Source organism: Triplophysa rosa, linkage group LG2 (genome assembly GCF_024868665.1).
Source record: "Triplophysa rosa linkage group LG2, Trosa_1v2, whole genome shotgun sequence".
NCBI classification, from domain to species: Eukaryota; Metazoa; Chordata; class Actinopteri; order Cypriniformes; family Nemacheilidae; genus Triplophysa; species Triplophysa rosa.
The window spans coordinates 1,380,853-1,401,734 of NC_079891.1; the positions used below are offsets into that span (position 1 = coordinate 1,380,853).

At 39.1% G+C, this 20,882-nt stretch overlaps 1 protein-coding gene across 2 annotated transcripts in view; it reads left to right on the forward strand.

Moving 5' to 3' along the window:
* LOC130566894 (astrotactin-2-like) overlaps nucleotides 1-20,882 on the forward strand; it is a 254,631-nt gene that overhangs the window by 115,922 nt on the left and 117,827 nt on the right. For both annotated transcript variants that reach the window (XM_057354726.1, XM_057354717.1), the window contains 3 exons: nucleotides 9,002-9,103; nucleotides 15,684-15,830; nucleotides 17,472-17,639. In XM_057354726.1, the coding sequence (XP_057210709.1) occupies nucleotides 9,002-9,103; nucleotides 15,684-15,830; nucleotides 17,472-17,639 (417 nt within the window). The remainder of the gene's footprint in view (nucleotides 1-9,001; nucleotides 9,104-15,683; nucleotides 15,831-17,471; nucleotides 17,640-20,882) is intronic.

The window sequence follows — 20,882 nt, forward strand, 5'->3', positions numbered from 1 at the left end:
ACAAGAAATGGAAAAAGGTTCTTTAGGTTATAAAAATGTTTTGTATACCTGTGTTCATGTGTACTCTTAAAGAGTACATTCCTCGAGATCATAAAAAATACATTTCATGAAGTGTTTAATTTTGCCGTGTTTGAATGTAAGCAATCTGCCAAGTTGTAAATCCGAAGGTGAACGAATAACAAAGTTATTAGCTTATAAAAAAGGTAATCGACTCTGAATCACGCGAACAAGCCATGACCTGTCCGAATCTTTAACCACAATGTACCTACGTCACTAGAAAAATCCCCGCCTACTGACTGCGAAAACTTAACTCTCTCCTCCCCAAACACTGTACTAGCTCGTTCGTGACGTGTGCATCATGTCTAAGAGAAGCTGTGTTCTATGTAGTGAAACTAAGTCAGTCTTATTTTCACTACCAAAGGAAGAACTTCTGAGGAAAAAATGGTTACTATTTATTTTTCAAACGACACCAAAGGAGTATAAACCGAACGTTTTACTTTGCGCGCGTCATTTTACCGAAGATTGCTTCATCAATCTTGGCGCCTTTACTGCAGGATACATTAAACGTCTTTCCTTAAAAGATGTTGCAATACCAACTTTATTTGGACCTGTAAGCTCCACCGAATCACAACCTGTAAGTGTGACTCTTTATTTTTGTCTTTACTTAAAATTAAATTTGTGTGACGTTATCTCATGTCTGTGTTTAGCTAACGTTACCGTTATTTTTGGGGTTGTTACTGTTTGTTTACCTAACGTTAGCTATAAACTCGTTGCGCTAATGTAAGTGTTCAACCATATTAACTCGCAAAGTCTTTATTTCAAGAACTGCGTGGTGTACTATAGTTATAATAACATCTGAAGATACGAACACCGTACACTGTATGCCGTGATAACTAACTGTTACAAGAGAAGTGTCTAAAACAGTCCTTTTTCTTACTGGCATCTGTATAAGGATTAAAGAATGATTCGTCAGACTCGGGCTCGAACTGGTAAGGTAAAATCGACGCCATCTCTCTCTATACACTGTTAATATCCAACCAGCTGCAAACCGTAATACAGCAGTAATGATAGGCGGTCCATTTGCGACACACGCTGAACGCGTTTGACCAATCACAGCAGACTAGACCATTTGACCAATCACAGCAGACTAGACCATCTGACCAATCACAGCAGACTAGACCATTTGACCAATCACAGCAGACTAGACCATCTGACCAATCACAGCAGACTACACTATCTGACCAATCAGATCAGACTACGCTGGCGGAAAGGCGGAGATTACACAGATGAATCGCGGAACGAATCATTTGAGAGTCAGTCAAGAAGTAAGGTAATAAAAACTGCTTATTATTACGAAATAATAGTATTTTTACATCATGTATGTACATAAACTTGTTGTCGGACACTCCATAAACCAAAATAAGCCCTTAAAAATATTGAGGAATGTACTCTTTAAAGATTCAGGAGATTGTTCGCTTTCCATGGTGCTGAACTGCAGTGAGTTTCTCTGGTCGCTGTCCTTGGTGCTGAACTGCAGTGAGTTTCTTTGTCCGTGGTGCTGAACTGCAGTGACTTTCTCTGATCGCTGTCCTTGGTGCTGAACTGCAGTGAGTTTCTTTGTCCGTGGTGCTGAACCGCAGTGACTTTCTCTTGTCGCTGTCCTTGGTGCTGAACTGCAGTGAGTTTCTTTGTCCGTGGTGCTGAACTGCAGTGAGTTTCTCTGATCGCTGTCCTTGGTGCTGAACTGCAGTGAGTTTCTTTGTCCTTGGTGCTGAACTGCAGTGAGTTTCGGTGTCCGTGGTGCTGAATGTGACTTTACTGCAACCGTTTACACTGAGAACGGTCACTCACGCTCGCGGATGCCCAGACAGGTGAACTGGCTTAGCAGGTGTGATGCTGACCCATCTGGACCCTGAAAGAGAGAGAGAGAGAGAGAAGAGGTGTGAAGGGCATCAACGGTCAGGATGGAGATCAGTAAAGATACTGTGTGACTGCTGGAGACGTGAAGAGATGTCACTGCACACTCATTAGCAAGAAAAGGAAAGAACAGAGATTGGGAGAGACAGAGAAGAGCAGAATGACAATAATCAAACATGTTTGCTTTCATTTTTTATTAAACGAATAATTAACATATATAAGATTATATTGACAAATTATGAAAGTAAAATGCTTTATAGCTGATACTATATTATGGTCTTTCACATGACTGAACCCCACTCTATCAACATCCAGGGCAGTGATCAAATTATTCACTTTACTAAGTTAAATATGGCTTTACAAATTATTAGTCTGTATGTGTTTTGTGTTGTATTTAGCTGTTTTGTTGGTTTAAATACAGTATAAATTATCTGGGTGTTCATTGACAATAGAAGTCATTTCAGCTCAAATCACTGCTGACCGGGTCTTTCAGTGGCATGTTTGAGTTTCTGGGCTGTCGCCTGCCAAGAATCAATGCCTCCAGCTGCCAGTGTCTGGATCCCATCCGCTGTGGAACGCTGGGAAAATTACACAACTCCAGCGTACAAAAGTACACAAACAAAACTCTACTGTGTCTCTACAAAACACAGTAAACTCACAGTCATCTGTCAGAGGAGAAACTGTAATCTTCATTCGAGTGTTCTGTACTATGTTATCAAAGAAATAGAATGTTGATAAAATGATCTTTGTTCTTTATCTTTGGTCATTTGTTCATAATTCGGGTGTTTGTGTTTTTGAGGTTGGTGGTGATCATTTACTGGCCAAATGTGGGCAGTCATGGGTGTGTTGTCCCAAGTTTATTGTTTCTTATTTTGAACTGTACGTTTACAGTAAATTCTTTTATAAAGAGCTTTTAGAAATATTTTTTTCATGATGTGGCCTCTATAGTGTTTAAATTCTTAATCTACCACAAACTAATTAAAATGTTCCCTTTCAGGCACACTAGAACGGCTGACTTCTAAGATGTTTTAGAGAGAAGGCTAAGTCTCTTTCCTTGTGTTCTTCTCTGTCCTGCTTAAAATCCATTTTCAAAGTATCCTGGAATCTCTCACACGGTTTATATATCCCAGAATCCCGCTCTGTGTTGAGTGTCTGTGCCTGCTGTTCTTAATATGAGTGTTTAAAATAACCTGCACATAACACAAGAACACGGCAGGGCTCCTGTCACAAACAGCTGTTTGTTGACTCATTGGACGACTGATTGTTTGTTTGGAGTTTGTCTTTGTTATTTTGAGCTTCACAGATGTCCAGCTGGAAGGTTTAAAGTGAGATGGCAATGAAGTTCTGAAGGACACCGAGGGTTCACGCTTCAGTGATACAACCATAACTCTCAAAAATAAACCTCCATTCTGTGTTAAATTCTAAAAACAACAAGCAGTATAGAGTCAAGAATGGTGTCTTCACTTATTCCGTTTAGTTATTTTGATGCTCACTGAAGTAAACAGCAGTGTTAAAGCTTAAAACGATCTATAGAAATATAAAGAGAAGCTGGCGTTCATTGAGGAAACTCCGAGAAAAAAACATGTTGATTTTTGTGCTATGGCCCAAGAGATTTAAGAGCTTATGGTCAGAAGCCTAAAAACAATTTTTATGAAAGAAATGAGATCAGCTGTGTTAGATGCTTTCGAGTGAGGATCTTCTGTCTCTCCTCATCTATCATTTAACCGTGTATGATATAACAGTTTGATCTCGAGGATCGGACATCTTAATCTCAAAGTCATTCGCGGGAAAATCAGTTTTTGTGTGTGCTGCGATAAATCAGCTCAAATTGTGAAAGAGTGGTTCACATCATTTTCACACATGGATTGGCCACCACAGAGTCCACACCTTATCCCCATTGAGAATCTTTGAGAATGTGCAGGAGAAGACTTGAATCCCATCATCAATACAAGATCTTGGCGAAAAATGTATGCAACTCTGGACGGGAAAAACATTCTGGACATTGCAGAAGCTTATCGAAACGATGTCACAGCGAATGCGTGCTGTAAATATTAGAGTGAGAGACTTTTTTTTGGCCGGGCAGTGTTTAACAGTGGTCTGTGAGGAGCGTTTTAGTGACGAGTACAGAAAACGCTTGAGTTTTGACATCAGCAGAGAACGTGCAGTTCAGCGCTTCTGAAGGCAACGTCACTCTCAAGACTTGGTCCTCTCCTAACAGAAGACGTCTTGTGTTCTGATCACAATCAAACAAGTCAAGTCTGTGTCAGTCGCTCACATACGTCTGGACGAGACCAAAATCAAAAGTCTCTAGAGAGAAAAGTGCCTTTATTGTGTTTAAAACACAATTCCTCTTTCAGGAATCATACGAGTGCGGAAAATCAAAGCAAATTGGATTTTCAAAAAAAGAAAATGTTAAAAGGGAAAGTAATGAAAACATAAAGAAAGCCTTTGAATGAAAACTAAAGCGTGAATCGATGTGATTTCAGCAGCACGTCTACTACAAACACCCCGTACGGTTTATATCGCACATATATTTAGGTTTTATTTAGAGTAAAACATCTGGATGTGTTGCAGGCTAGATTCAAAGCCGGATTATAGACCCACTCTGACCATCACCATAGTAACATGTTTCTGCTAGACCTCATCGTTTCTGCATGCAGTACAGAACAAAAAGTTCTCTTCTGTATTTGTTTGTCTTCGAACACTAAGCTAATTTACACTCAGGACAGAAGAGGGCTGGATTATAGAGCGGGTCACTGGGGCTCCTGACATTCCGTCAGCTTCAGCGGAAAAAAAACAAACCCCTGCAGATTTAAATCCGTGACAGACACAGGATCAGGAAAAGCATATACATGCACATAAAAAGGAAAACACATTTAATCCATTGGCCATAAGGATGTTGTGTTCCACAGAAGGAAACCAAGGAACGTTTTTTTTTCCTAACGTAGCGTCTCACTGATCTTCGTCTTTCTCCGTGTAGTTTATCACGCATCTGACATGCTGTGCGATCGCTCTATACAGCCGTTTGGAAAAAAATCTCTTCAATTGCTTCACTTTATAAAGCTCTGTGAAGTGTGCACTCCCACAATGCACTGCGACACAATCGAGCGCGCCGGCTCTTTAATTTCACACGCTCGATAACCGCACGAAAGTGAAACTTCACAAGGCATTTCATCACACGTGCTAATTTTGTTTTCTCGAACAGGATTTATTTGCGGAATAGTCGAGAGAAAGAGGCGTTCTCTCGCTCTTCATTTACATTAAGCTCTTAGGGAATGGAACCAATCTTTATTCATGCTCCTTTCTGTTTCCTCTTCCGTCTCTTCTCTTCAGCATCACACACAATAGCTTTGATCTTGTGTTCGGAGTTCTGTAGAGTTTCACCACGGATCCGGTCGGCATCGTCTCTCAGGTCAGCTTTGATTCGGCTGGTAATTGGGTTTTGCCGCTCCAGTTCCTTCTTTATTAGCGTGCGACTGTGTTCTTAGTCCTTGAGACGTGTTTTATTGAAAATATCTGCAATGTTGAGCTCAGTACAGTCAGAAATACACAATCATCGGCCATCAAGTGTCTGTGAAAATAGGCTTCTGTAGATGATTTATAAATGATGAGAGTAAAATCTGAATTATCAGTGGATGACACATCGATGTCCTGGTGTTACTGTAGTGTTAAACATCTGCAGCCGTACCGCCGCCTTGTTTTTTTGAATATTTGCAATGTATTTCTAGAAAAAATCCATCCAAGGTAACGGATGAGTTGAGATGAATAGTCTTCATAATTCATGTATTTATTTGATGCTGTATTTGTGTGTGCTGTGGATTTTGTGTGTGTATTAGAGTAAAACATCTAGATTAGTCAAATGTAAAACATACGTAATTGACAAAACAGGCACCCGAAGTTTCTGTGAGGTGAAGTGTGCTCATTTATTTTAAATGATGACACAGAATTTCTCAAGCATGGACGTGAATGCACTAGATTAACGTGAAATGCGTTTTAGGAGTCTATGGAAGAGATTTATGTGTCAGCTGAGTCAAACTTTAACCCCACCGTAATGTGTTTAAGTGCAAAATTAGCACCTTTCTGAGCACACGGTTTTCTTGCTGGTTAGCTGACAGACGAGTACTTTGAGTTTGTTAGTTATGAGGAATGAATGGAAAGCAAGTGGGAGGAGATAAATGAAGTGACATCACAATGACATCACAGAAAGAGGATAGTACTCAAGAAGCCTCTGTTGGGCACATACAGTAACATAGTAAAACATACACACACAAATATATTTTATTAAACATTGACTGTTAATATATCAAATCATGTAACAAATATTAAAAATATCTAGAATAATACATTGTTAATAAATTGCAATATTACTGTATATTGAGTAATATATAAGGAATTGCCACATTTCATATCGCTGATGTCATTCTGAAACCTTGTATCTCCATATTTAGTGATTTGTATTTTTTTGTCATAAATCATTCTTATTAGTCACCCTTTATGATTGCCATTGGGTTTTGCAAATATCTAACTAATAAAAAGTTTTTAAAAAGTACTTTTGTACAACAAAGTATGTAATCATTTAAAAAGTACAGCGCTTTTTCCACTTCCTGAAAAACTGTGTGCTTGGAGATCAGAGGTTTCGTATGGACAGCGATGATATATTGAAAAGTATTTGATTCCGGTTTATTATTATTTTAATATATTACATTATATTTTCATGATATTTAGTAAAGTTTCCATGTGACTCGTCTGAAATGTGTAGGGTACAACGGGGCAAAAGGCTCCTTTGATTTGATTTTCCTTTAAACCAGAAAGAAAAACCTTCCAAAACATTCACTTTTCCCTCTGCATGTGGTTATTCAGCTCCTCTTTGACACGATCGCAGCGCAAAATTGTTTTGATGCTAATTTTATCCATTGTTTGATGTTTTTCATCATTTTATCGATATTTAAGCATTACATGAGAATCACTAGAATTACTCAATATATTTGAGATAAAGGTCTTGTTAATGATTTTCAGTTTTGTTCAAGTTCATTAAAGCAACAATTTTTCAGTAACAGAAGAATAAGTCAAAGTATGGTATTTGGGGGCTAAAGGCACACTAAATTAACATGAAAATAAACAGCTGGCTGACGTTTCCATTTGTTGACATGACATGGTTAGATTCAGATGGTAAATATATATTAAGTTGGGTGTCCACCTTAGAGATAATCACCATGTTTATAATGAAACCATTAGGCCTTTATTTAAAAGATTATATTAAGCATATCATTTATTGTTACTACTGTAAATCTATATTAAATTATTATGAGATCTCCAATGCTGATATTAACATATTTTATTGACAGTATATTTATTGATCAAAAATGAATTATTTTAAACAAAAATGAGTAAAAAATGAGTTTTCTGTCTGCAATCATACATTATGGGTGTGCCTTTAGCCCCGTTGTACCCTAAATACACATGTTCATCAAACTCTTTCAGACACATCACACAAGGTGAGAGAGTGACGTGTGTACGGTACATGCTGAAGATCTCTGCAGGTCTCTTTATTTAAAGAGCGATGTTTATTTCTAGAGTTTCCATCTTCAAGAGAAGAGAAGAAAAGCACAGCTGGATTTAGAAATCTGGAATTTGGCAGCAGGAAAACCTGACTTTTGAAAGTCAACACTGAAGAACTGGACATCGACTGAAACCCAAACAAAGATTTACTCCAGACAGGGCGGATGAGAATGTTTACTGTGAACACATGTAATGATCCTCATGCAGATGCAGATGCTAACGTTGTGTCGTCAGTGACCAGTGATGCTCCTCCTTTTCTTTCATCTTTTACTGATGTTGAATTGTCAGTAGATCTGACCTCTCTCAAGACATAACACGCTCAAATATCAGCTCTCACCTCATTCTGAACTTCTGTATCTACAAAAGCCACATGAATTTCACATTTGATCATTGGATCACATGTGAATCTCGTGTTATTTAATCAAATATTGTGTGTATTTGTATGATTAGAACAAATGCACATCATTCAGTTGGCTGTGTTGGTGATTTTTTCGAGGATTTGTAAACGCTCCGCATTCTCTTTTTCATCCCAAAACTGGACCAGATGTGAAGATGTAATGCCGAGCGTCAGGCTCCTGTCGTCCCGAACACAAACCCACAGCTAATGATGTCTGTGTTTGTCACATTAGACCTGTTACACGTGTACGCGTGTAATGTCCAGCGCTGTAAGAAAGAGTCCAGATGGCATCTGCTCGGGAGAGTGCGCTGTTAGTGTGATGAAATATACGGACTGTCTCTATATCTGTCACATCACGCTGCTTTATGGATGACACGGGCTTCTTTAAGCACTGATGAATAATGAAGATCTGCTTTAGAAACTGTCAGCCGTGATAATAAGTGAGAAAGTCTCTGGGACGTAATAAAACCACACTTGGCTTGTGAAAATCCTAGAAATCTCGGTGTTGTGTTGTAATGTTTTTTGCTGTTGTTTGGCAGGCGGTGCTGTGCTGGAGGAGCTCACCATAAGTACACCACTTTCGTTCCTTTCCTGATACTTTTGCTCTCTTATGACTCTGTTGGAGAGGACGCTATGGATGGGCACGTAGGGGGCAGAGAGATGGCACTGGGATCGAGGCTATCCGCTCGGACAATGCCATTCGCTTTCTCATTTGAGCGATAAAAGGGATTTAATCCAAGAGCAGAATACGTTTTAAATCTTAAATCACACGGGAATATTTGTGGCAAACAAAACATTGTATATGTCAAAATTATCAATGTTTCTTTTATTCCAAAAATCATGAGGATATTAAGTAAAGATCATGTTCCATGAAGATCTTTTGTATCCAAACTTTATTTTTGTGAGTGGATGCAGCAAAATGGGCAGAACCACACCTACAAACATCACTCGCTGCTGTCCGCTCTTTGAGAATGACCCACTCAAGGTTTAGCAGGTTTAGCACAGACAAACATCACTGACTTTTACTTCTAGTCTGAAACATCATCAGAGACGCATGAAGTGAATGTTTTTGGGTCAGATCAGAGCTTTACAGAGTCTCTCTCTCTCTCTGTGTGTGTCTGTCTACAGCTCCAGGCGTGTTTGGCCGTCAGGGAGATTCTGGATCCGAGATGGATGATGACACACAGATGAAGTTCTACACTGAACACAGAGGCCGACGGCGGAGCAAAGGTGCTAAGATCATTCTCACACACACTTTACACATTCAGACTGACGTGACACAAGGGTACCAGCTGAAAGCACTTTTAATGAATCCGGTACAAACAGGTTTGGTTTTAAAACCAAGTAACATGTGTCAGTCGCAGTTTGCTGGTTTCATCCTCAAAATGAAACCGCTCAATAAAAAAAACAATGGGCTTCCTAGTCTGTTTTATAGTTATTAATAATCTCAAATTGTCCATAAAGAAAAGACATTAGTTTGATGTATATGTCTCATAATAACTTTGGTAACAGGGTTGACTAGTTGAGCTGGACACATGCTGCCAATACAACAATGGCTGTAGAAGTTACTCGTCTCCTGTAGTGTATAAAGGCTCCATTTGCTTTCATTACTTGATTTTAAGAAACGCTTTATTTCTGTTATGCACTAAATCATTTAGAGCGCAGAAGTCAAACAGGGCTGATAAAACTCATTTTTCACGTAATGTGACGTTATTTACTCAAAACCAATCACAACCAAATCACACAAAGAGTCACAGACAAATGGTTATACTGTATTTACAACAAGGTCCAACACAACGTCTCGCTAGATATTTTCCATAACAATAATTTGGTGGTCTTAGTAAAGCTGAACTATCTTCTGGTTGTTCAGTGCGCAGGAAAAAAAGAGTTACAGTCCAAACCTCGTGCTGGATATGTCTATAACATTTATAATATTCAGCTGTCTCTCTCACAGACAGAGTTTGACCATTATAATCAGAGGTGGGTAGTAACGCGCTACATTTACTTCGTTACTTTTACTTGAGTAACATTTTGGAGAATATGTACTTTTTAAGTCAAATTAAAAGTGTGTAGTTTTACTCTTACTTGAGTAAATTTCTAATAGAAAATCTGTACTTTTACTTCGTTACATAACTTACATTGCGTGACGTTCCTTCGTTCCTTCATTTTAAAATATGCTTTTTAAAACGCGTTGTTTATTTCAAGGTTGTCGTCTCTTTTTACGGGCATTCCCGAGTGATCGATTCTTTTGAGTCGATTCCTTTGAAAGCATTAATTGAACAATGGGCCAAACCACTTGAATAGGCTAATGAATCAGTTCAAATGATTTGTTCAGTTCGCAGCACGATCTGAATCATCTGAAGCAGGATTACTCACTCCTCGTAGCGCGAAACTTAAGAACACGCAGAACACAAAGAGCGTTGGATGAAGTGGATATGAATCTATATCTATACAATCAAAACTGCAAATGTGTCATATTGTTTGCCAGCAATGATAAATGCCCGCCATATGCGCGCACCCGCGACCTGTTCGTCAGACACAGCAACATGCGCGTTACCTGTCAGACACAGAGACGTGGGCTTGCAGAAATATACATTTGAAGAACAGAAGGAAGAAAACTTGTTGATGGGCGTGTGGTTCACTGTTTACTGTTTGTTTACAAGTAAGAGCGTTTCACAACACACACGTGACACAACACGAGAACACATGAGCTTTGTTCAGAAATGTGTATTTCATTTAAGAGAGCACTGCAGATGTTCTAGATCATCTTAGGAAATGCTCTGAGTTTAGTTCATGCTTTAGTTTGACATGGTCTATTATTCTAAATAAGTTGTGTAAACTACATTGACATCAGGACTAGATGAAATTTACAGAAATGCTCGTCTCTTCTGTGTTTGTCTATTCTTTAGTCTCTCTAGTATATTGCAAAGATATCTGCTTATGATAATTAAAAATATTGATTAAAATGTAATATTAAAATATTGGCGTTAATATTCATTTTATGTAGTAGGCCTATATAATCAGATACAAAGTAACTAAGTAACTAGCTACTTGAGTAGTTTTTTCATTGCATACTTTTTTACTTTTACTCCAGTAATTTTTAAAATAGTGACTTTTACTTGAGTAACAATTTCTCTAGTTACTTGTACTTTTACTTGAGTAAAGATTTTGGCTACTCTACCCACCTCTGATTATAATAGATCTGTGTGGAGTTTGTGTACCCATCTGGCTTTTATTGACTCTTTTCTTTAATAAGTCAATGAGCTGTAACACTTTCAGGCGTGAGGAACAAAAGCTAAGCTCTTTAGCGAGCGGGTTACACAGGTACCGTCACACAGAGTCACACAGGTTAACTCAATGGATATGATGTGAATAATTTCAATCACATCAAGGTATTTATTTAGCGTGTGCCCAACGTCTTGCTTTTTCTCATTACTGCTCAGTGTGTGTGTGTGTGTGTGTGCGTGCGTGCGTGCGTGCGTGCGTGTGTGTGTGTGCGCGTGTGTTGTTCTCAGACGAGTCTCGTCACAGGCTGTGGGTCGTTGCTGTGCATCTCTCGCATCACTTTTTCACACACAAAGAAGAATGTTTGTGTTCTGAAATGACGATCCAGTAAATCTAATCCACTGTGACCAAATGTGCCGCTGTCTTTGTTTACGCTTCAAAGAAAGCACACATAAAAACATTGGATGTTGAAACTGAGGCGGAGTCCCTCCTGCATCCACACGTGGAAGCAAACGTCACGACACGTTGGGCTGGAAACAGAGGAGGACGCATCAGTCATGTCCTGTTGTTCTTGTATCAGGGTTGAGAGACAAACAACTGCAGGTAAAGATGATTAGCTCAGCGTGTAACATCAGAGGCCTGCAGTCACAGTAATCCATCACAACGGCCCGCTGGGAATTTATAATACCGCACAAACCGCACAGCGCTCTTCTCTTCTCACATCGTGACTTTAATGACACAACGTGGAAATCACTTAAACTAGAGTTCTGTTTCAAAACCTACATCCCCAACAATTCTGGATGGAAAGTTTTAGGTCGGGTTTATTCATATCTGACTCAACCGTGGGTTGAAACAAGCCAGAACTGGTTAAATGTAGCGAGGCGTCACAATGACACTCTGTAAAAGTTTATATACAGACATGGAATTTGTTTTTGACTGTTCCAAATGTTCGTGTAATCAAAATTTCTAGATGTATTGTGGTCATTTCAAAAATGATCATTTACCTAAGCACATACCTATAAATAGTCACTAAGAGACTAATCGGTTTTTTCAGTTTTGACTGAGTTTATGTGTTTAAGTAAAATGGTGAGTTTTGTTTCATTCTGTGAGCTAGTGACAACATTTCTCCCAAATTCCAAATGAAAATATTGTGTTTTATTTGCAGATAATTAAAGCGGGACAAACAGGTAAAATGTTTTCCCAAGTTCAGGTTGTTTAAACAACACATTACTGCTGTTTTTACATGTTTTCGAATGAGTATAATGGAACAAGCCTGCACTTTAGTTTCGTCCATGTATTGTAGAGTAATAACTAATAAGATTGTGTTGAATGCACAGTGTGCATTCTGCAAGTTAGGCAGCGGAATAAACGTGATAGCAGATTTATATTTTAAAAACCATAGATCAAAACACACACCAGTCTAATGAAATATGCCGAGTTTTGGAAGTTGAGGATACGCTCACATCCGACCCGCGAGCGACGGGAGAATCCAGACCAAAAGTCTTGACTGATCCCTGTAGGCCGAGCGCTGGAACTGCCGTCAGGATTTCATCATGAAGAGAGACCGTGCGTTGGGTTGATTTGCTGAGGAGTTCAGGTGAGAAAATCACAGCTACTAAATCAACTTCACACAAGTGTGATGCTCTGCTAAGCTTCGTCAAGAACTCACCGATACGTGCTGATGTTCCAACACAATCTCACGGCAAAACCAAACACCAAAGTATTTTACGATGTGGCTAATTCGTGCCATCTCATTCGTTTATGATTCACAATGTAGGAATTCAGCCAACTGGTAAAATAGTTAGGAATTCCCTTGAGAGCAGGATTCATATTCCTGAAAGCAACAGACAGGCAATGCGTGAATGATGTTTGAAGTGATGCTCGCACAATATTTTTGAGATATTCATATTATAGTTGCATAAGCAGTAACATTGTTATTGTAAAAAAATCACAGTTCTTGTGAGAAAATCTTTCCAGTATCAATATTGTCAACATCGGTAGTAAATCATGAGGACACATTTAGAGTTTCAGATCGGTGTTACTTTAGCGTGCGTGTTGAGTTTGCGTCTGTTTATTTGGCGTCACGAGGTTTTTATTTACTGCACCTGTGTGTGAATTCATTTATGGCTCATCCGTCTGTTTCAAGTCTACTCGGCTGGCGTCCGCCGTACGGTTTGGTAAATATCTCCTGTCCTCCCCGTCAGGATGTGCGTGCTGTAGACGGGATGATGGAACAGATTGCTCCAAAAGAAAGGTGCGATTGTGTGAATGTTGCACAGGTGTGACCTCTGAGAAGAGATGATGTGTTTGTCTCTCCATCAGCACCAACAACAACAAATACAAATACAAGCATCTGCTGCGAGCCTCTCAGCTTCTTGAAAATCTGCTTAAGTTTGACTTACTCCTCTTCACCCGCCCGAGCATCTCTAACACTTCAGCGGGTGTATCTTACCACAGTTTCCAAGACAACACGCTCCATATTATTTTTAGACTTGATCTAAACACGGTTATCTAAGTCAGTCTGAATAATGATGGGAGGCATGATCTGTTTGGAATGTCTTAACAAGGACCTGCGTTAACGAAGAATAGAAGAAAGAGGTCAGAGGTTTGTGAAGAAAAGCATTTCTCATTTGTGAAATTGTTTTGCTCACACTTTGTGAAGTCAGTCTTTAGTCATTTCTCTCTGGATGTGGATAGTTTAGCACGCCGAGGCTTTAGTTTAACCTCTGTCTCTCAGATGAATCGCTCTCGTTGGACGCTGAACTATTTTTTATATTCCACGTAAATCAGATCCATCAGAATAAACTCCGCAGAGCTCAACGCTGGACATCTGGATTCATTTTATAGTCGGGTAGTCTTCAGAAAACATCAGGGGTTGCGTTTGTGGGACATGTATAAAACGCTTCTCATTCCCCCATCATCACTGAAGTCCACCCGCCGTCTCTCAGACAGACCGAGCGTTCTATAAGAAGAAAGAACACAATTCTCAGTCACATGTCCTTTTTTGATGCTGGATGGTTGTGTTTTTTCTCTTGAATGAAATTGCTCTTTTAGGGATTGGTGTGATTAAAACGGCAGGGATTCAGATTCAGAGTCAAATGTTTCAGCTGAGAAGAGAAAAGACTCGTTGGAGATTATGAAGAGGTGAACTTTACAGTCTCTTTAATGCAGTGCCGATCCTGGACGTCTGTGGGCCCTGAGCAAACTTGTGAGGGGCCCTTACAAATAATGAAAATCAGATATAGGCCTTAACATGACTGTAAGAAATAAAAAATAAAAAATCAATTAACACACTTAAACGAATGAAGACTGAAAGACAAAAAAACCCCATTAAACATTTAATATACAGATATACAGATATTTCCCACTGTCTCTGAGGAGGCCGGTCACATGACAAACAAAGCTGATCCTGATTGGTCCTCCTGTGTGCATTCAAAGTGCTGATGGCTCGCAGATAGAACCTTATACACTCAAAAAAATGATTTGTTGGATTTACATAAAAAAGTAGTGTCAAGTGGTTCCACGCAAATATGTTGAGTAGTTTCTACAATTAACAATTTAGTTGTATGAAACTTTTTTGAGTAAATCCAAACCATTCAGATTGTACCAGTAATTTGAAGTTAATTAAACTCAATATTTATCCTTCTCAATGGAACTTTTTGTTGTCGTACATAAATGATATACAGACTTACTGCATGTAAGTCAAAACACAACATCAACACAATCAGATGAGAGGCATCTCAGTACTGGCATTGGCACAGTTAAAGCTCATTGAATGATGCGAAAGACATCACGGGCGCACTTTAACCTCTCACAGCCTAACCACTCTTCTAAACAATGGTCACCCTAAAACTCAAACTCTTTTACACCTCAAAGATAAATCAACATGAAGTCTTTATCTTTACTGAAAAACACTTCAAACAACACTACATTTCGAAACTGTCTGAATGCAGTCTTACGCAAAGCATGCTGGGAACTGAACATCTCCCTCAAGCAGTCGTGTTGAATGAACTTGTTTATATTAAGTAAGCTCAACAATAGGTCCAATATTTGACATTGACCAGTCAAACACTCGTTCAGTAAAGCCGACAGTACTACATTTTGAGTATAAATAACATAGTTAACTTACGTTAATGTAGTTACTTGCATTCTTTAAGTGCTGTGAACAAGGATGGGTTTAGTCAAACTAACAACAGCGACTTTTTGAGTGTAGAACCAAATTATCATTCGATTTTGTAGATGTTTGTTTTCTTAAAAAGTCCAGAAATGTACACATTTAAAAAAAAAAAACCTGGCATAATGTAAATAAGTTGTCACAGGATAAGAATATGCGATTAACTCAATTTTGACAAAACATGTCAGATAGAACCTTTTAATTGTAATGCGACGGAATACTGTATGTCACCATGTTTGAAATGAAGTGCTTTTATATACTTGCTGTGGTTTCGATTTGTATAAGTAAGTGTGTTTTATTTACTTTGGTGATGGATGAATAAGCTTTTTGGAGTTATGGACATAACAGAGACTTGGTGTGTGAGGTCAGGCGATCTATGACGTGTGTGCTTGTCTCTCTGTCTTCTCACAGGTTGTCCTCAGAGTCCCATGAGTAAAGCCACATTAACTCTGATCACTGTCTGCACGTGTGTGGTGGCCGTGGTGTACGGCACGCAGACGTCCTGTCCTCTAACTGTGAAGATCACGCTGCATGTGCCGGAACACTTCATTGCTGATGGTGAGAGACACAACACTGCCGTACAATTCTGTAGCAGTGTATACTCTGTTACACTTAACCACTTTACATGTCAGAGATGGAAGATGCGTTTGTTTGAATGATGAACTGAATCTGCTCAGATTTCTCTCTTGCATCACTCAAATGCGCAGTTATGTCATGCAGAAACACATTTAGCGCTCCTGGTGGTTTATATCTGATTATATTTGACTTGAGCTGACAATCATGTTTTGTGTTTTTAAAGCATTTGTTTATGAGTTCAGTGAAACTTGCATCAGTGTAATGATCGACTGACTGCTTCACGGCGCAGAAATAACAACACATAATCACAGTCAGAATGAGTTGAGAAGTTTGAAAAACAAATGTCACCCACTATACACTTGTGTCAATGCTGAAAGTTACATTCGTAGGAATCATACACGGAATATGTTTTACTTTCATAATTTCTCCTTTGTAGAGTTGTTTGATGTTTGTTTATGTAATAAGATGAGATTAAATGTTCATTTCCATCCTGTCATGTTGAATGTGATAAGAGCACAATGACTGCTCGAGGGGCTTTAATCCCCATGCGAGTGACCGTGGTCAACGTCCAGACCCTCGTTCATCCTCCTGCCGAGAGGATTACAACTCAACAAACACATTTCATTTAAAGATGTTCGTATCTTTACACACACATCAGACGACATGACGGACAGACAGACTTACCGTGCGTCCGAAATCGCCTGCTTCTGTGCTATATATGATTATGAGTCATGGGTCGTATGCCCCAAACCTCAGTACGCACGAAACAGTGGGCGAGAAACACCCGGATGGTCTACTCGGCTTCTGTCGAGATTTGTGAGTGTGCATCGGATGGACACTTCTCTATCCCATGATGCCACGGGAGCCGAGCAAACTTAAAAATGTATTTAAATAAAAATAGCAGAAAACTTCAAAGCGGGTATCCTTTTTAAATGTAAATACAGATGAATGAATTTCTCGTGAATAAATGATGTTTAACGACAAATGTTAAACACATTTAACATTTCTCAGACTTGTCTTGTTTTTATGCCCAGTTATCTAACTCAAAGCACACTCTAACACTAACCCGAAACGAAAACCGCACTTTTACAAATTTGAAAACAATCACTATATTTGATAGCGTCTTTACAGATGAGGACATCCCCAGAGGTTCGCTCACTTCTGGGTACAATTTTGTCCCAAGAATATAGTTTACTGGATGCACACACACACCGTGAGATAAGACGCGGAATGCGCAGCACTATAGAAGCGCGGAAAACCAAATGAATGAACAGCTACTGTGTGTTTTGGAATTTTTGGAACTGTACAATACAAGTTTGCGCTTGAATGAGGACATCGGGAGAACCGCTGTGTCATATCTCAATTCAAGTTGGCATGTCAGGTGCGTTTTAAGTCAGCTAGCTTTGTTGTAGGTAGGCAATATGTGTGTGAACTGTTTTCTTCCTCCTCTAGCCTCCTCCACTACTTTGAGGAAAAGTAGAAAGAACAGAAAATGATTAGAACTCACGCTGTTAAAACTCGGCATGCTTTGCTCTGGCCAGCAACGGGCTACGAGGCGCAAGAGAGAGAGACAGAACTCATGATGGGTTGTGAAGTGTGACGTCGATGTTGTTTTGAATACAGGCAGCAGTTTTGTTGTCAGTATGGGAAGTTATCTGGACGTCTCCAACTGGTTGAATCCAGCCAGACTGACCCTGTACTACCAGACGAACACCTCCAGTCAGTGGGTGAGAGACTACTGCGGTCAGAGGACCACCGAACCCTGTGAACAACTGTGTGATCAGGATACAGGTGTGTACACACACATTTCATTTTGATTTTCTATGTAAAAGATGTTATACAGTACATACAGTATATTATAGAATCATATGAAACTAGACCGTTCAGTTCTTCTACAGCTACAGATGACTGCCGTCCTGACACACACACACAGATTGTGAAACACATTTATTTACTGGTGACCTTCTCGTGTAATCTAGAGCTCAAGGTCTCATTCAGGTTGAGTTGGTTTGCAGGGCGTCAGTTTGATAAGCTTGCCAATGCCTGGGGATCATGGGATTTCACAAGCCCACCGCGGCGTCGAGGGTCTCAGGCTTATGAGTCTCATGCTTGACATTTATAGTGATTGTTGTGAAATCTGTGTTGCGTGATGGTTACACAGTACAGTAGTGCTGTTCTCTTGAAAGCTGTGTTCTGATAATCAACGATTCATTACATTAGAAACCTCTCGGCATTCACTGATCCACCGTAAATAAAGAGTTCATTTGCAAAATCCAATTAATACCAATCAAACTGTTTTGATTAAGTAATAATAACTCAAAAGCAATACAGCTATCTAACACAATAAAAACATGATGACATAATAAATTAACAAGTCCCCGTGAACCGGAAGCTGCGATCGTTTTTACTTCCGCATTTTGATGCATTTCCGGGTGAAATTAAATTTTGAATGAGAAAAATAGTGGACGTGGCTTTCGTCTTTCTCTGCGATTTGATTGGATGTATAAAAACAGCCGTTGCATTTTGTAATGGAACTGGCGGCAGACTGACAAGTGCGTTCACACCGCCAGCGACTCTGTCGCTAGGTGTCACTAGTCTCTTGCTACAAGGTGGTTAGAAGGCATTCCTAGCTTTGGATGCTATAGTAACATTTATAAACAAACTCTGCAGTAACAGACGAGAGACGGATGACATGAGCTCCGCTGCTTTACTCCTATTGGTAGTCGCTCCCGAAAGTCGCTCATCATTTGCATAAAGTTGAGCAAATCTCAACTTTGTCGCATCGTTAGACACGCCCACTTCCTGTCGCCGTAAGTCGCCGGCTCGCCATTGAAATGACTGACATCGCCTCGCTTTGTCGCTGGGTGTCGCTGGCGGTGTGAACGCACAGTGACAGTTGAAGGGGAGGAGTTACCGGATGCTCTGCTCAAACTGTCTAACATACGTCATTTGAGATGGATAGTTATTACAGGACTGACAATTATGAAGGCGCACAAAGTTTAAAAAGAGAACGACCCACATTGATAAACTATTTACAATAAACGCTGCAATATTTCATGAAAAATAGGCATTGTCATTTTTTATTTCAATGGGACTTTAAAAACAGAGATATCTGTTTTTGCAAATATAACTGAGATGGATGTTTTTACCCCACATTGATCATAAACCATTGAAATCAGCTCATCAAAATATAAATGTTTTTGTGGTTTTGTTTTTTTTAAACACACAGCTCTCTGTTCGTGAGTTTACAGGACATTTTTGCCCCCCCCCAATATGGCGGTGCTGTTAAGGGTGAATAAATGATGACAGGATTTTATTTTATTTTTGGGTGAACTGTCCCTTTAAATTGTGTTTCTTCTGACTGTTTAAGGAACAGTTGCAGTTGTGTGTACAGTATATACAGTAGGTCTGTGTGTATTTGAATGAATACAGCGCCTCTGTAAAGCCTCTGACATTTATACTCATACTGTCTTTTAAACGGCCTTTCTTTAAAATGTGAGGAAGCGAGGTAAAGAATGCTTCTGTATGAGAGCGTGACCCGTGTTAGAATAAATCCCTGCTGCTTTAAGCACAGAATGTTTCAAGAGCCGCATGACTTCGCTAATGCACCGTCAGATATGAATGATGCCGCCACCTAAACAAACTCTAAAGGTCACATTCATAATGTGAAGGTGAATCCAGGAAAACCAAGAGGAACAGCAAGTTAAAAAGTGCTGCGGCAGCCGAGAGAGAGAGATGTTTAAAAGGTGGATATGAAAAAGAAGAGATAGTTTGGGTCATTACGGTGCTGGTGAGTGTTATCTAAAGGAGCAGATGGCCACAATGGACAAAACACACAAACTAGTGCTTATCTAAAGCAAGTGTTACTGCATCATTTATTATTTGTCATGACTTTTCTCAAGACTTTCAAAAGCTCAGGTGTGAATTTTCTGCCATCTCAGCGGCACCTAACTGAATTAAACAAGTAAAATTTGTTTTCAAAGAACATTTGCGTCCTGAACTGATGATATAAAGTAAAAAATTCACAAACGTTTCATATTTCTAGTCTCATTTCACTGCAAAAAATGACTTTCTTACTTATTATTTTTGTCTTGTTTTCCAGTATAAATAGCAAAAAATTCTTGAATCAAGATGCTTTTTCGTGATGTTGATGTAGAATGTAACATTGTTATCTGGGAATAACGAACCTGCAAATGTCGCGACTGGCCAATCAGAATCAAGCATTCCAACGAGCCGTGTAATACATTGACATAAGGTCATCCAACAGCAATGTGAAGGACTGACAGCATGACAAGACACATGAAAACTGGGATACAATCCAGGTCATCACGTCAAAATACACGTAGAAATATGTGAATATGAACTTCTTTTCTGTTATTTTCACCTGTTTCTCCAGTTTCCATATTCTGCAACAACAACAAAAAGTTTTTATTTGCAATTTGGTAGAAATATTGTTACTACTTCACATGAAACAAAAAAAATGACCATTTTACCTAAACGCATACCTATAAATAGTCAAATGGTTTGAAATGGTCTCTTAATTTTTTCCACAGCTGTATGTGATATCATGTAGTAAAACTAGATATTATATTTTAAAATGTTATATCGTGATTTATGTAAACAGTATAAATAGACTCTTAATTGTAATTAAAGAAAGCACACCCTCCTCATCGTCACAAACATTCTAATAAATGTAATGGTTCAAATGGGAAGTGTTTTTTTATAGAAACTATAATAATCTCTGTGGGTTTCTACCGATAATGTTTTGGGTTCTATTGGTGTAATGTTATCTGGCAGATGGGAACCAATAAAACACCATTAAGTCCTGCTGGAAAACGCACTTTGTACTGGATTTACTGGTTAACAGCTGATGGTTCATACTGGTGTTTTCACAAGAAATTTGCATTTGTGTACAATAAACAATATACACACACCTGTAACCACTCACATTATTGAGCAAACTTGTAAATGATGTTTTTGTTATGAGACATCCTGCTCGATATTTCAACTTTTTAATATCTATTCCTTTTTAAA